This window comes from Cherax quadricarinatus, chromosome 16 (assembly GCF_038502225.1).
Source record: "Cherax quadricarinatus isolate ZL_2023a chromosome 16, ASM3850222v1, whole genome shotgun sequence".
NCBI classification, from domain to species: Eukaryota; Metazoa; Arthropoda; class Malacostraca; order Decapoda; family Parastacidae; genus Cherax; species Cherax quadricarinatus.
Genome location: NC_091307.1, coordinates 10200131 through 10215915, shown reverse-complemented (window position 1 = coordinate 10215915; position 15785 = coordinate 10200131). Strand labels below are relative to the sequence as shown.

Sequence of the window (15785 nt, the reverse complement as noted above, 5' to 3'; positions counted from 1 at the left end):
AAGAGGGGTTGTTGAGGTGGTTTGGTCATTTAGAGAGAATGGATCAAAGTAGAATGACATGGAAAGCATATAAATCTATAGGGGAAGGAAGGAGGGGTAGGGGTCGTCCTCGAAAGGGTTGGAAAGAGGGGGTAAAGGAGGTTTTGTGGGCAAGGGGCTTGGACTTCCAGAAAGCGTGCATGAGTGTGTTAGATAGGAGTGAATGGAGATGAATGATACTTGGGACCTGACGATCTGTTGGAGTGTGAGCAGGGTAATATTTAGTGAAGGGATTCAGGGAAACCGGTTATTTTCATATAGTCGGACTTGAGTCCTGGAAATGGGAAGTACAATGCCTGCACTTTAAAGGAGGGGTTTGGGATATTGGCAGTTTGGAGGGATATGTTGTGTATCTTTATACATATATGTTTCTAAACTGTTGTATTCTGAGCACCTCTGCAAAAGCAGTGATAATGTGTGTGTGGTGAAAGTGTTGAATGATGATGAAAGTATTTTCTTTTGGGGGATTTTCTTTCTTTTTTGGGTCACCCTGCCTCGGTGGGAGACGGCCGACTTGTTGGAAGAAGAAGAAGAAGAAAAAAAAAGAAAAAAAAAAAAAAATTGTGAATATTCTTGGGTTTCTGGACTGGATTAATTGTATTTACATTATTTCTTATGGGAAATATTGCTTTGAGTTTCAAACATCTCAACTTTAGAACTAGCTCCTGGAAAGGATTAAGTTCGAAACTCGGGGCATCACTGTATTTCTTTTATCCCTATGTAGTAGGTTGATAGACAGCAACTGCCCAGGGAGGTACTACCGTCCTGCCAAGTGAGTGTAAAATGGAAGCCTGTAACTGTTTTACATGATGGTAGGATTGCTGGTGTCCTTTTTTCTGTCTCATGAACATGCAAGATTTCAGGTACATCTTGTTACTTCTACTTACACTTAGGTCACACTACACATACATGTACAAGCACATATATACACACCCCTCTGGGTTTTCTTCTATTTTCTTTCTAGTTCTTATTCTTGTTTATTTCCTTTTATCTCCATGGGGAAGTGGAACAGAATTCTTCCTCCGTAAGCCATGCGTGTTGTAAGAGGCGACTAAAATGCCGGGAGCAAGGGGCTAGTAACCTCTTCTCCTGTATATATTACTAAATGTAAAAGGAGAAACTTTCGTTTTTCCTTTTGGGCCACCCCGCCTCAGTGGGATACGGCCGGTGTGTTGAAAGAAAGAAGAAGAATATATATACACAAATAAATAACAAAAAGGCACAATACTGTGACTGGAACGATACACAAATAACCCGCACATGAAAGAGAGAAGCTTACGACGACGTTTCGGTCCGACTTGGACCATTGACAGTCACACTAACAGAGGTGGAGCAGGACGGCTATATATAGGCAGGAAGAGGAGGAGGAGGAGGAAGAGGAAGAGGAAGAGGAAGAGGAAGAGGAGGAGGAGGAGGTGGTGGTGGCGGCGGTGGCGGCGGTGGCGGCGGCGGTGGCGGCGGTGGCGGTGGCGGTGGTGGTAGTAGTAGTAGTAGTAGTAGTAGTAGTAGTCGTAGTAGTCGTAGTCGTCGTAGTCGTCGTAGTAGTCGTCGTAGTCGTCGTAGTCGTCGTAGTCGTCGTAGTCGTCGTAGTCGTAGTCGTAGTCGTCGTCGTCGTCGTCGTCGTCGTCGTCATCGGCGGCGGCGGCAGCGGCAGCGGCAGCGGCAGCAGCAGCAGCAGCAGCACAAGAATTGTATATAATACCGACAAGATGAAATTAAGACACATGCACAACACCCGGTCATCCCCATCGTAGACGTTTCGCCATCCAGCCAGCCACTGGATGGCGAAACGTCCACAACAAAGACAACCAGACGCCGCACATGTGTCTTAATTTCATCAGTAGTTGTAGTAGTAGTAGAAGAAGAGGTAGTAGTAGTGGTAGAAGTGGGAAATAAGGATGATGAGCCAGTCAAAAACAAAGGAAGAGGAGCACTGCAAGAGAGCTAGATGCCCACAGAGGGAGAGCAAGCGCACAGAGATGCGTGAAAGGGGAAGTGGTGAAATAAAATAAATGAAGAAGGAACAGAAACACGAGACAGGAGAGAGAAAGACAACCCAGAGGAGAAAAGGAAAGAAGAAGAAGAAGAAGAAGAAGAAGAAGAAGAAGAAGAAGAAGAAGAAGAAGAAGAAGAAGAAGAAGAAGAAGAAGAAGAAGAAGAAGAAGAAGAAGAAGAAGAAGAAGAAGAAGAAGAAGAAGAAGAAGAAGAAGAAGAAGAAGAAGAAGAAGAAGAAGAAGAAGAAGAAGAAGAAGAAGAAGAAGAAGAAGAAGAAGAAGAAGAAGAAGAAGAAGAAGAAGAAGAAGAAGAAGAAGAAGAAGAAGAAGAAGAAGAAGAAGAAGAAGAAGAAGAAGAAGAAGAAGAAGAAGAAGAAGAAGAAGAAGAAGAAGAAGAAGAAGAAGAAGAAGAAGAAGAAGAAGAAGAAGAAGAAGAAGAAGAAGAAGAAGAAGAAGAAGAAGAAGAAGAAGAAGAAGAAGAAGAGCAAAAAAAAAAAAAATTGAGGATTCAGGTTAAGTCACGGGTGTTCTGAAGTTTGGAGCATTTTACAATGTAGTGGGAGAGGAAGGCATCTACAGAGACTACTACTACAACTACTGATGAAATTAAGATACATGTGCGGCGTCTGGTTGTCTTTGTTGTGGACGTTTCGCCATCCAGTGGCTGGCTGGATGGCGAAACGTCTACGATGGGGATGCCCGGGTGTTGTGCATGTGTCTTAATTTCATCTTGTCGGTATTATATACAATTCTTGTACTACTACTGCTACTACCTCCACCTCTTCCTGCCTATATATAGCCGTCCTGCTCCACCTCTGTTAGTGTGACTTTGTCAATGGTCCAAGTCAGACCGAAACGTCGTCGTAAGCGGGTTATTTGTGTATATATATACACACCCGTCTGGGTTTTCCTCTACTTACTAGTTCTTGTTCTTGTTTATTTCTGGTTATCTTCATGGGGAAGTGGGACAGAACTCTTCGTCCTTAAGCCATGCATGTCATAAGAGGCAACTAAAATGCCAGGAGCAAGGGGCTAGTAACCCCTTCTCCTGTATATATCACTAAATTTAAAAACTTTCGTTTTTCCTTTTGGGCCACCCTGCCTTGGTGGGATACAGCCGGTTTGTTGAAAGACGAAATACTAATTTTATTCTGCCCAAAATGCTTTGCAAAACAATGAGTTTTCAACAAAAAAAAAAAAAATTGTACTAAAGAGAGGAAATCACAAAGCTAATTGTATTTGTTGCTGCAAATGTTACAGAATCATGCTGCAAATAATTTATTTAATTTTATTAATACAAAATCAAGATTCTTGCTTTTGCATCACTTTGCAAGAGATAAAAATGTGAATTGCAAAAATTATTAAACTGCATTTTCAATACTAGAGTTAGTTCTTAGTTAATAAACCAGAAAATCAAAACATGAAGCCTTACCTGGAAGGCATGCGGCCGTTGGCTAGAAGAGATACGGACACAACCTACACACTGCACCACTTCCACTATCAGATGAGGTAACCTTTCTCTAGCATCATTGAACTGATATAGTACTCCAGCCCTAATAAACAAAAGAAAAACATTTAATGAACTTTCTGAAGCTTAACAGTTGGGTTAATTATACATGTATCTCCAGATTACTTAGTATGCAATTACACAAGTTGGAAGGAAGAGCAGTCTAATACCCTATGAAAAATCTATTTGTTACTGACCCTCTTACAGGCAGCTGGAAATTTTATCAACAAGAGGCAAAACCCTCATGCATTGAAACTTGTTATTTTTTCAGTATATCAAGCAAAAAGCTCAGGCCAAAGCCTAAGTAGTGATAATTATGTATCATATTATTTCACTAATGTTAAAAGTAGGATACACATTGCAAAATCTATCTTTTCTGTAAAACCTATACACTCAGCACAGTGTATATCTATCATAGTCCTTTGATCTAAATGAACAACTGCTTGGGTTGTTCTGGGGGCAAAAGGGGGCCCTACCCTGTACTGGAAGGATGTATTTAATGAAGTGGCTATTGAGTGTAAGTAATTACATAATTTTTCCTCCAAGCAAACAAGAAGCAATCTATTTTGTTAAAAATAACTGGAAAAGATGACTACACACTAGAGGTGCCCAATACGAGTGTAATTGGTTTGTTTTGAAATGTAAGAATTAAGTAAGGCAGGAGAATGACATTGCCTGCCATAGCTAGCCCGGTGGTCTGGTGGCTAAAGCTCCCGCTTCACACACGGAGGGCCCGGGTTCGATTCCCGGCGGGTGGAAATTCCGACACGTTTCCTTACACCTATTGTCCTGTTCACCTAGCAGCAAATAGGTACCTGGGTGTTAGTCGACTGGTGTGGGTCGCATCCTGGGGGACAAGATTAAGGACCCCAATGGAAATAAGTTAGACAGTCCTCGATGACGCACTGACTTTCTTGGGTTATCCTGGGTGGCTAACCCTCCGGGGTTAAAAATCCGAACGAAATCTTATCTTATCTTATCCTTACCCCCACTACAATGCATTTCCTCACAAAGCCACAACATGCAGCATTTTTTTGTTAGAAATAAATGAAGAAGGTGGCAACACACCTAAGGTTTCAAATGCAAGTGAAAGTTTTTTCATTCCAAACTGTGCTTTATTTAGGTAGAACACCATAACATGCAATAACCAATCTGACCATTTACCATCATTAAAATTTTTTTTTTTATTTAACAATGTAGCCGTTTCCCACCAAGGCAAGGAGACCCAAAAGAAAAACCCAAAAAGAAAGAAAAAATTTTCATTATCATTCAACACTTTCACCATCACTCATACATAATCACTGTCTTGCAGAGGCACCCAGATATGACAGTTTAGATAGTCACTCTAAACTGCCAATATCCCAAACCTTTCCTTTAAAGTGCAGGCATTGTACTTCCCATTTCCAGGACTCAAGTCCGGCTAATCGGTTTCCCTAAATCCCTTCACAAAATATTACCCTGCTCATGCTAGAACAGCTTGTCAGGTCCCAAAAACCATTCATCTCCATTCACTCCCATCTAACACGCTCACACATGCTTGCTGGAAATCCAAGCCCCTCGCCCAACCTTTTCAAGGACAACCCCTACCCCGCCTTCCTTCCCTTACAGATTTATATATTTTCCAAGTCATTCTACTTTGTTCCATTCTCTCTAAATGAACAAACCACCTGAACAACCGCTCTTCAGCCCTCTGACTACTACTTTTAGTAACTCCACACCTCCTCCTAATTTCCACACTCCGAGTTCTCTGCATAATGTTTACACCACACATTGCCCTTAGACAGGACATCTCCACTGCCTCCAGGCACCTCTTTGCCACAGCATTTACAACCCAAGCTTCACACCCACATAAGAGTGTTGGTACCGCAATACTTTCGTACATTCCCTCGTTTGCCTACATGGATAACTTTTTTGTCTCCACAGATACCTCGACATACCACTCACCATTTTTTCCTTCATTAATTCTATGGTTAACCTCCTCCTTCATAAACTCATCCACTGACAAGTCAACTCCCAAATACTATCTGAAAACATTCACTTCTTACATATTCCCTCTTTCCATTGTGATATCCAATTTTTCTTTAAGTCGTTTGATACCCTCATCACTTTACTTTTATTTATGTTCACTTTCAACTTTCTACCTTTACACACACTCCCAAACTCGTCCACTAACCTTAGTAATCTCCCGAAAGCACAGTATCATCAGCAAAAACTAACTATGTCAACTCCCATTTTGTATTTGATTCCCCATAATTTAATCCTACCCCTCTCCCCAACACCCTAGCATTTACTTCTTACAACCCCATTTATAAATATATTAAACAACCATGGTGACATTACACATCCCTGTCTAAGACCTACTTTTACCAGGAAGTAATCTCCCTCTCTCCTACACACCCTAACCTGAGCCTCACTATCCTCATAAAAACTCTTTACAGTATTTAGTAACTTACCACCTATTCCATACACTTGCAACATCAGCCACATTGGTCCCCTATCCATTCTACCATATGCCTTTTCTAAATTCATAAATTCAATGAAAACTTCCCTACCTTTATCTAAATACTGTTCACATATATGCTTCAATGTAAACACTTGATCTACCCACTCTAAAGTCTCCTCGCTCATCTGCAATCCTGCTCTCTATCTTACCTCTAATTCTTTCAATAGTAACCCTACCGTACACTTTACCTGGTATACTCAGTAAACTTATTCTCCTATAATTTTTACAATCTCTTTTGTCCCCCTTCCCTTTATATAAAGGAGCTATACACACTCTCTGCCAATCCCTAGGTACCTTCCCCTCTTTCATACATTTATTAAACAAAAATACCAACCACTCCAACACTATATCCCCCTCCCACTGCTCTTAACATTTCTGTCATGATCCTGTCAGTTCCAGCTGCTTTACCCCTTTCATTCTATGTAATGCCTCACGCTCTTCCCCCCCACTCACATCCTGCTCTTCTTCACTCCTGAAAGATGTTATACCTCACTAGCCAGTGCATGAAATTACTGCTTCCCTTTCTTCATTTAAAAGTTTTGCAAAATATTCCCACCATCTACCCAATACCTCCCTCTCCCCATCTACTAACTCCACTAATCAGTTTTTAACTGACAAATCCATTCGTTCCCTAGGTTTTCTTAACTTATTTATCTCACTTCAAAATTTTTTCTTATTTTCATCAAAATTTCTTGACAGTACCTCTCCCACTCTGTCATCTGCTCTCCTTTTGCACTCTCTCACCACTCTCTTCACCTTTCTTTTACTCTCCATATATTCTGCCCTTACATTGCTTATGCTTTGTAAAAACCTCTCATAAGCTACTATTTCTCTTTTATCACACCCTTTACTTCATCATTCCATCAATCACTCCTCTTTCCTCTTGTGCCCACCCTCCTATAGCAACAAACTTCTGCCCCACATTCTAATACTGCATTTTTAAAACTATCCCATCCCTCTTCAACCCCCCCCACTACACATACTTGCACTCGCCCACCTTTCTGCCAATAGTTCCTTATATCTCACCCTAACTTCCTCCTCCCTTAGTTTATAAACATTTACCTCTCTTTTACTTTCTGTTGCCCTTTTTCTTTTGTCCCATCTACCTCTTGCTCTAACTGTAGCTACAACTAAATAATGATCCAAGGTTTGGTAATAAGTAATACATATTTTGCAAAAGAGGATAAATAAATATACAAGGTATGATATAGTACGTAATGAAAGTAGTTTGTCAGATTATGTATTGGTGGATAAAAGGTTTATGGGTAGGCTTCAGGATGTACACTAGACATTTATCAAAATATATTTTCCTAGAAAACAGTGACAAAAATATAAACCTACATTTGGCAAGTCTCAACATGCACAGGCAACTATCTCATAAATGTTTATAAGTGCAAGGGAAAACATTTTTCTACTGAAACTGGTTTTTGTTTTTCCATATTTCACTAATTGTTGCTTACCCTGTTGGTCTCATCCTTTAGAACCAATTCACATCATTAAGCAGGCACATAACCTGTACTGAACTCTATTTGCCCTAAGTAATTATTTTGCTTTAAATGAGGTATGAATTATAATTTCAGGAAAAATTAGCTTTCAATCTATTTTATTTCTACCCCTTTTTAACTGATAGCTCTCAGGAATTATCTTGCAAATGATCAGATTGATATTTCATTTACAGATTCATCACAAGAACTTTGTTACTTTTAAACAACAGTAGGTCTTTTCTTCCTTACATAAACAGTTATTCCAGCTTTCAGATGAATATCTATGGGATAAAAAGTATTTATCCCCCCAAAATTCCAATTAAAGATAAACTAGACCTACTCACTTAAGAATGAAATATGCTGGTCTCCACGGCATAAGAATTCCAGGTGGCTTAAACATTAGTGGTCCTTCGTTGGCTGGTCCTAGAGGGCCAGATATAGCATCCCCTCCTCCCAGACTGCTTCCATCTTCCCAGTCCACAACCCAGTAACCAATAACTTTAGGACAATCCTGAAAAAAAAAAAAATTACTGACAATGTGAGTACACCAATATTGGCAACTTGAATATAGACACATGCAAGGTAATACTGGTAACACTATTTGAAAGCTACAATGCCTGATAAATCTACTAGCACTGATAGATACAACAGAAGCCCTACCTTAAGACGAAGCTGTGCTCTTAACCACTTGCGCAATCCTGCCAATTCCCATGAAGGATGCACCACAACTCCTGGCAGGCTTCTATCCAAGAGTGCTCCATTCCATCGTGAATAACCACCCGCATATTTATAAAAAATATCTTGCTTCTGTATATTAAGTTGTACAGGGCAAATGTCATCTGTGTTTTTACTGTCTGTGATGGTGTCCCCAGAGGTCTGACTGGTATCACCAGGGTCTTGGTTCCTACCAGTAGGTAACTGTCCTTCATCTAAAGATTCCTGACTTACGTTTGATAAAGACTGTATCATGTCTGATGAAGTTGGGGTTTCATCTGATAATGACTGACTCATATCAGATGTTGCTTGACTAATATCAACTGACTCATGACTTGCATCAGTTGACACATGGCTGATATCACTTGATGCTTGACTAACATCTAATGATACTTGGCTGAAATCAGCTGACACCTGGCTCACATCAGCTGATGTTTGACTAACTTCAGTTGAAACCTGGCTTGAATCATTTGACACATCACTTACATCTGCTGATTCCTGACTGACATCAGTCGAGACCTGACTAGCGTGGCCTGAACATGGAGTTGCAACAGGTGAATCTTGACTTAAGTCAGATGCTTGACTGTTATCAACTGAATTCTTCCTGGTATCCCAAGCATTAAGTAGTGATTCTTCTAAAAGTGAATTTGAGAAGTTATCCACACATTCTTTAGTAAACTCTTGAAGATATCCTTTTCTTGTAGGATAAAAGCATTTTCTATTTGAACAAGATTCAATGGGTCTCTCCTTTTTATGAACTTTTAATTTTGTAAAATGACGACGAACTGCAATTTCTAAGCAGTTTACAAGTGTGTGTGTAATCTCAGGATCTCCGACTTCCAACTGAATACCAGTACTGGTTCCTGCAGTTACTAGATCATCTCGAACTGCTTCTTTACTGAGTACACATATCCACTGGTCATTGGCTCCAACCTGCAATAACATAGAACTTTAATTATGAGTATTTCTATAAAAAATATATATATTCTTCATTGTACAGCCTCTTATTCTATTCTAGCAAATCCTTAACTTACAGAGTTACCTGGAGTTTACCTGGAGAGAGTTCCGGGGGTCAACGCCCCCGCGGCCCGGTCAGTGACCAGGCCTCCTGGTGGATCAGAGCCTGATCAACCAGGCTGTTACTGCTGGCTGTACGTAATCCAACATACGAGCCACAGCCCGGCTTATTAACACCAAGAGGTTAATAACATGGGATAACCCAAGAAAGTCAAGTGTGGCTTAATTATACTGGGACTCTTAGGTTCTCTTCCTTAGGGTGCAACCCACAACAGATGACCAACACCAACGTAAGTTATTTATTGCTATGGTGAAGGAAGAACAATGGAAGATTTGGAAAGCAGTCTGACCGATGAGATCATTCAGCCCTCTCAGCAATAAAAAGTATATAGACATACAGAAGAACACTCAAAGTATGTAACAGTATAAAAACAGCTAACACAAAGACAACAAATAAATACAATATTATCACACCAAGTTAAAAAAATAACCCACATCAGTTAAAGGCTCTATTAAACTGCTGGGCAAACAGGGGTATCAGGTGAAAGAATTACCTACACACCTTGCATTGCCCAGGATTGAACCTAGGTCATTCTGATAATGAACAGAAGACTTTTTAATTAATTTATCAAGTGAGACTTATGTCTATTCCTTTTTTTTTATTATTCACACATGCCTCAATCAGTTTAAAAATATTATCTTGGATATTCCACACCATACTTCATGTTCCATAAAAAGTCCCTTCCAATCATTCTGATTAATGTGCTCATAAATACAGACACCCCCCAACTTACAAACAAGTTATTTTCCAGAAGGCTGTTCATATCCTGAATTTTTCGTAAGTCGTTATTTTGCCATTTTTCTATTCTTACGATTATTATTATTATTGTTTTAATATTATTATCATTATTGTTCTCTCTCTGCGCCGTTGTTCATTGAAAACTTAAAAACAATACTGTACAGTATCAGTAATGTAATGCATATTTTAATAATACTGTAATAAAACACTTCTTACCTTTTTAATTGGTACAATAAACTTGACGTGATGGATGAGAGGAAGCTCAGAGCTTGTGTGGGGCTACCGGGGAAGAGGGTCGTCAACCTCCTACACTTCATCATCAAATGCTTCGTCAGTCAGGGTTTTGTAAGCCTGGGTTTCTTCAACATCTGAAGAGGCTTTCGAGGTAGAAGGCACGGGTCTGAAGAATTTGTCTAAGGAAGTTTGCACCATTTTCCTCTTCTCGTCGTATATAAGATGGTAGAATGAGATAGAATTATTAACACCAGTTAAAACCTTTGAGAATCTCTTGATATTGGGGTCCTGAAGCTCAAGCATATGGAGACCTCTCTCTATAAGAGAAAATGCCTAGGCCATCATTTTTGTCTCAAACTTTTTAGAAGGAACAGTTTCATCTTGTTCCTCTTGCTCTTCCTTAGGCTGCATCTCTTCCAGCTCCACCAAATCTTCATTCATCATCTCCGCTGACTTTGTTGCTGCCTGGCATGGGTTGTGGCAAAATGTCGTACTACGCAGAAGGCGCGCAACTCAGAATTTGGATTTGCAGAAGTATTGTGAATGAAACTAACTAACATGGCAGTCTGTTCGTACGCCCGAATGCTTTTAACTCGAATGTCCGCAAGTAGGGTAGCGTCTGTATTGTACTTAGTAGATGTTCAAGCCCCTGTCCCTTAACACTCTCCTTCCAACCCTTTCTTGAATGCCTACGTAACCTCCATTCACCAATCTCAGATTTATATACTACCCTCTTTATCAACCTATCTTGATACATTTTCTCTACATGACCAAGCCACTGCAACAACTCGTCTCCTGATCTTTGTATTAAACCTCTCATATTACCTGAGCTTTATCTGTGACCAATTTCAAAGGCTCTCTATCCCCACAACCCTGCCTGAGGCCAGGCCTTTTTGTTAACACCTGGTTAATGAGACTGTGCTAGTGGTCAGTGTTAAAGAAAATTCACACTTACTAGAATAGTATGAATGTCATGGTAGGAGACAGTATGACGAAGTTTAGCGCCTCGGAGTAGGGGCGTAACCACATAAAGCGCTTGTGATGACAATACAACTTGCACTCCAACACTCTTGCCACTGCTATGACCCTCACGCACATTAAACAACTGAAAGAAGTTTAAACAAGAATTACAATTTGATAGTGTCTTTAAAGTATCAGCTAAATAACAGATATACAGCACAGCACACATTACATCATTAAATATGATCTATATACAACACTTTTAACCAAACATCTATGAGGCAGTAATTAACCCCTTCATTGTCCAGATGCCCCCCTTCTGAAACTTGTCTACAAAATCCAAGAATTTAAATTTTTTTCTTTTTTCTCATGAAATGGAAGAAAATTTTTCTCTAAAGATAATAAAACAAAAAGTACAAAAACTGATGGAAAATTGACGAAAGTACACTTTCACAAATTTTGCTGCATCAGCGATATTTACTCATCGGCAATTTTGTTCACTGTAAGTCCTATTTTAGGCAAATTACATGGTTTCAGTCAACCAAATTCTTAGTTATTTCACTAATATATCTTCCATTTTATCGACTGAGCACAAGAAATAGCAAAATCAACTAGTATTTCAACTACCCAATAAAGTGACCAGAAATTGGTAATTTGGCCAATTGCACACAAATTTTAAAATACAGTATTCCAATTTCAAAATATGGTTTAAAATAAACAATGCAGGCATTCTTGGCACTAAAGTAACATTTTCTCTGTTCAATACAGGTCTCCCTCAACATTCATATTTTCAACTTTTGCGGGTTTCACACATTCACAAATTCCCAGCCACAAAATCATATTTAAGTTTCCCGCCATCCGCACGTCCCTACTACCCTCCCTCCAACCCCCATAACAGGCAGCCAGCCCACCCGCCACTCACTCAAGTCATTCTCCAGCCAGTGATGCTGGGAGTGAAGACTTAGAATCCACAAACTAGACTCATCATGCCATGCAGTTACACTCCATATATTCATGACTGCATACTGGAATGGCCATTCGGACAGGTACTGGATGGTGACATTATTTACTTACTCTTGAATATGGCAAAGAATCGAACATTTCTGCTGCTGCTACTGCTAATAATACTAATAATAATAATAATTGGATATTGGACGGTGACATCATTTGTTTACTCTTGAACACAGCAAAGAATTGAACATTTCTCCTACTGCTAATAATAATAGTAGTACTAATAATACTTGGATACTGGACGGTGACAACATTTGTTTACTCTTGAACACAGCAAAGAATCAAACATTTCTCCTACTGCTAATAATAAAAATAGTACTAATAATAATAATAATAATACTTGGATATTAGACAGTGACATCATTTGTTTACTCTTAAACATGGCAAAGAATCAAACATTTCTGTGACTGATAATAATACAGTGGAACCTCAAAAATCGAACGTATCACATATCGAACGTTTCGAAATAGGACCATTTTTTCGGACAAACTGTGTCCATATTATCGAACGCGCCCCTATTTTTGGACCACCGGGTACGGGACCTGTCTGCCGCCTGCTCTGTCCACGTCCCCGCGCAGGCGCCGTGAGCAGTCTAGCTTTGTTTATGCTTGAGTGAACACTAATGTGCGCTCTCATTCACGCATTTTACGATTATTTCGTTGTGTTTAGTGCTTGTGGGACTGTGAAATAAGCTGCCATGGCCCAAAGAAACTTGCTAGTGGTACCCCTGTGGTAAAGTAAGTGAGAAACACCATAGATGTGAAGAAGGAAATAATACAGAAGTATGAGAGTGGTGTGAGACTTGTTGAGCTTGCCAGGATGTATGGGAAAAACAAGTCGACCATCGGTTCTATCCTGTCAAAGAAAGAACAAATCAAGGAAGATGATGTTGCGAAAGGTGTTAATATAGAGAGTGGATGAGGTGCCTTCTTCAAAGATTAAGGAGATTTGTGCCAAGTGGAATGATGTCCAAATGTTTGTGTAGAATTACCACCCTGAGCAAGCTGAAACAAGCCATCTTTGCAACAAGTTCAGTGACTGAACCATGTCCCATTTTAGGGAAATGTTAAAGAGGTGCCAGAAACAGAGGACTGTGGACAGTTATTTTGTGAGACAGGAGTCCAGTGACTCTCAAGCTGGTCCTAGTGGCATTAAAAGACAGAAGGGAAGTAACCCCAGAGAGGGCTTTACCTGAAGTCCTCATGGAGGGGGATTCTCCTTCCAAACACTAACCCCAACTCCCTCTCTCCTCCTCCCTATCTTCCAGATGCCATCACCAATCTTCAATAAAGGTAAGTAAAAATGTTATTTTATATGTACTATTTTTTTTTCAATAAAGGTAAGTAAAAATGTTATTTTATATGTACTATTACTACACATAATTAAAAACTATAGTAATTGTTGTATGTAAAACTGTAATTAATCTCTATAAAATGTATTTTTTGTGTGAATATTTTTGGGTTTCTGGAACGGATTAATTGTACAGTGGACCCCCGGTTTACGATATTATTTCATTCCAGAAGTATGTTCAGGTGCCAGTACTGACTGAATTTGTTCCCATAAGGAATATTGTGAAATAGATTAGTCCATTTCAGACCCCCAAACATACACATACAAACGCACTTATATAAATACACTTGCATAATTGGTCGCATTGGGAGCTGATCGTAAACTGGGGGTCCACTGTATTTTCATTATTTCTTACGGGAAATATTGCTTTGAATTTCAGACTTTTTGAATTTAGAACTAGCTCCTGGAATGGATTATGTTCGATTTTTGAGTTTCCACTGTAATAATAATAATAATAATAGTAATAATAATACAATAAAATTGACGAAGGAAATTGTACAAAAATATGAGGGTTGAAGCAGTGGTGGAGGAAGTGGTTGAGGCAGTGTGGCTTTGTTTATGCTGGAGTGAGGATTAGCCTCTGCATTCTTCCAAACATTTCAATGTGTTTGGTGCTTGTAGATTGAGAGTGCGACTGTTACATAATTAACCATGGGCCCAAAGAATCGTGCTAGTGCTAGCCCTTTGGTAAAGAAATTGAGAAACATGATGGAATTGAAAAAGAAATTGTACAAAAATACGAGGCAGTGGTGGAGGCAGTATAATATTTTACGATGTTTTCATGTACGTATTTTATGATTATTCATAAGAACATAAGAAAGGAGGAACACTGCAGAAGGCCTGTTGGCCCATACTAGGCAGGTCCTTCACATATCCAATCCACTAACAGAATAAACGCTACCCAAGCAATAAACTTTGATAATTCTATTTACTCACGTGCAAGTCCCACTCAAATTCAACCCCTCTCACTCGTGTATTTATCCAACCTAAATTTGAAACTACCAAAGGTTTTAGCTTTGATAGGGCCTTGGGTAGCTTTAAAAAGAGATTGGACAAATACATGAGTAGGAGGAGCATGTATGTATATACATGTATGTATTTCATGATGTTTTCATGTGTTTTATGATTGTTCACGGTTCAATAGCTTAAGAAAGCAGTAGTATTTTATTATATTTCCCTACAATATACTGGGGCGCCAAACATTCACGATTTTTCAACAGTCGCGAGGCTCTCGATCCCCTAACCCTCACAAATGTTGAGGGAGACCTGTAGTTACATTCCCAGGTTTTACATGAATTCCATTTTGATTTTTTATTCCCACACAAAAAAAAAAAAATAGAAAATTTACTGCTATGCAATACTGTAATAATTGTATAAATAATATCAGCACATTTGTAAATGCATATTAGACCCACCACTTGATGTGTATTGGACATGTGACGTGATTTGTTTCCTCTTTAACATTTGGCAAAAATCAAACATTTCCACTCTCGGAGCTCAATTTCAAGCTACTTTTAGCCTTAAAACCAATCAAAATCATTGCTATTTCTGTAAGATATCTTCCATTTTATCAAATGCGACCAAGAAATCGAGAATACAACCATAAAAACCATAAAAAGATATATACCGCAAACTCGCTGTTGTATACCATAAACACGGTGGCAGTTTTTTTTTCCTCACGCACTATGTGCTGCAGGATATTTTTTATATTGTGCACACTTATCACACAGACCCATTCTCTCATATCTTGGCCTAAATTTATCACTCACAGCTTATCTGAATGAGTTGATCTCATGGCATAATACTACAGCACTAACAGTGACCTCAAAGCTGTAGTACTATGGCACAGTCAGCGAAAGGGTTAATAAAAAGAAAAGGAACATTTAATAACAACGAACTTGTAATAATTAATACATTGCATTATTTTTTAACATGTTGGTCGTTTCCCACCAAAGCAGGGTGATCCAAAAAGAAAAAAACTTTCATCATCGTTCAACACTTTCACCGTCCTTCATACATAATCAATGTTTGCAGAGGCGCTCAGATATGACAGTTTAGATGTCCCTCCAAACAACCAATATCCCAAACCTCTCCTTTAAAGTGCAGACACTGTACTTCCCACCTCCAGGACTCAAGTCCAGCTAACCAGTTTCCCTGAATCCCTTCACAAAAT

The 15785-nt window shown here is 39.3% G+C and overlaps 1 protein-coding gene across 1 annotated transcript in view; it reads right to left on the bottom strand.

The window, feature by feature from the left end:
* The window catches only part of LOC138852759 (uncharacterized), a 34750-nt gene extending 23255 nt beyond the window's left edge, over positions 1 to 11495 (bottom strand). Inside the window, exons 1-4 of the mRNA XM_070085402.1 lie at positions 11247 to 11495; positions 8188 to 9174; positions 7872 to 8038; positions 3466 to 3586 (exon numbers count right to left, since the gene is read on the bottom strand). Of these exons, the coding sequence (XP_069941503.1) occupies positions 3466 to 3586; positions 7872 to 8038; positions 8188 to 9174; positions 11247 to 11480 (1509 nt within the window). The 5' untranslated portion in view covers positions 11481 to 11495. The remainder of the gene's footprint in view (positions 1 to 3465; positions 3587 to 7871; positions 8039 to 8187; positions 9175 to 11246) is intronic.
* Positions 11496 to 15785: the final 4290 nt, after the last annotated feature.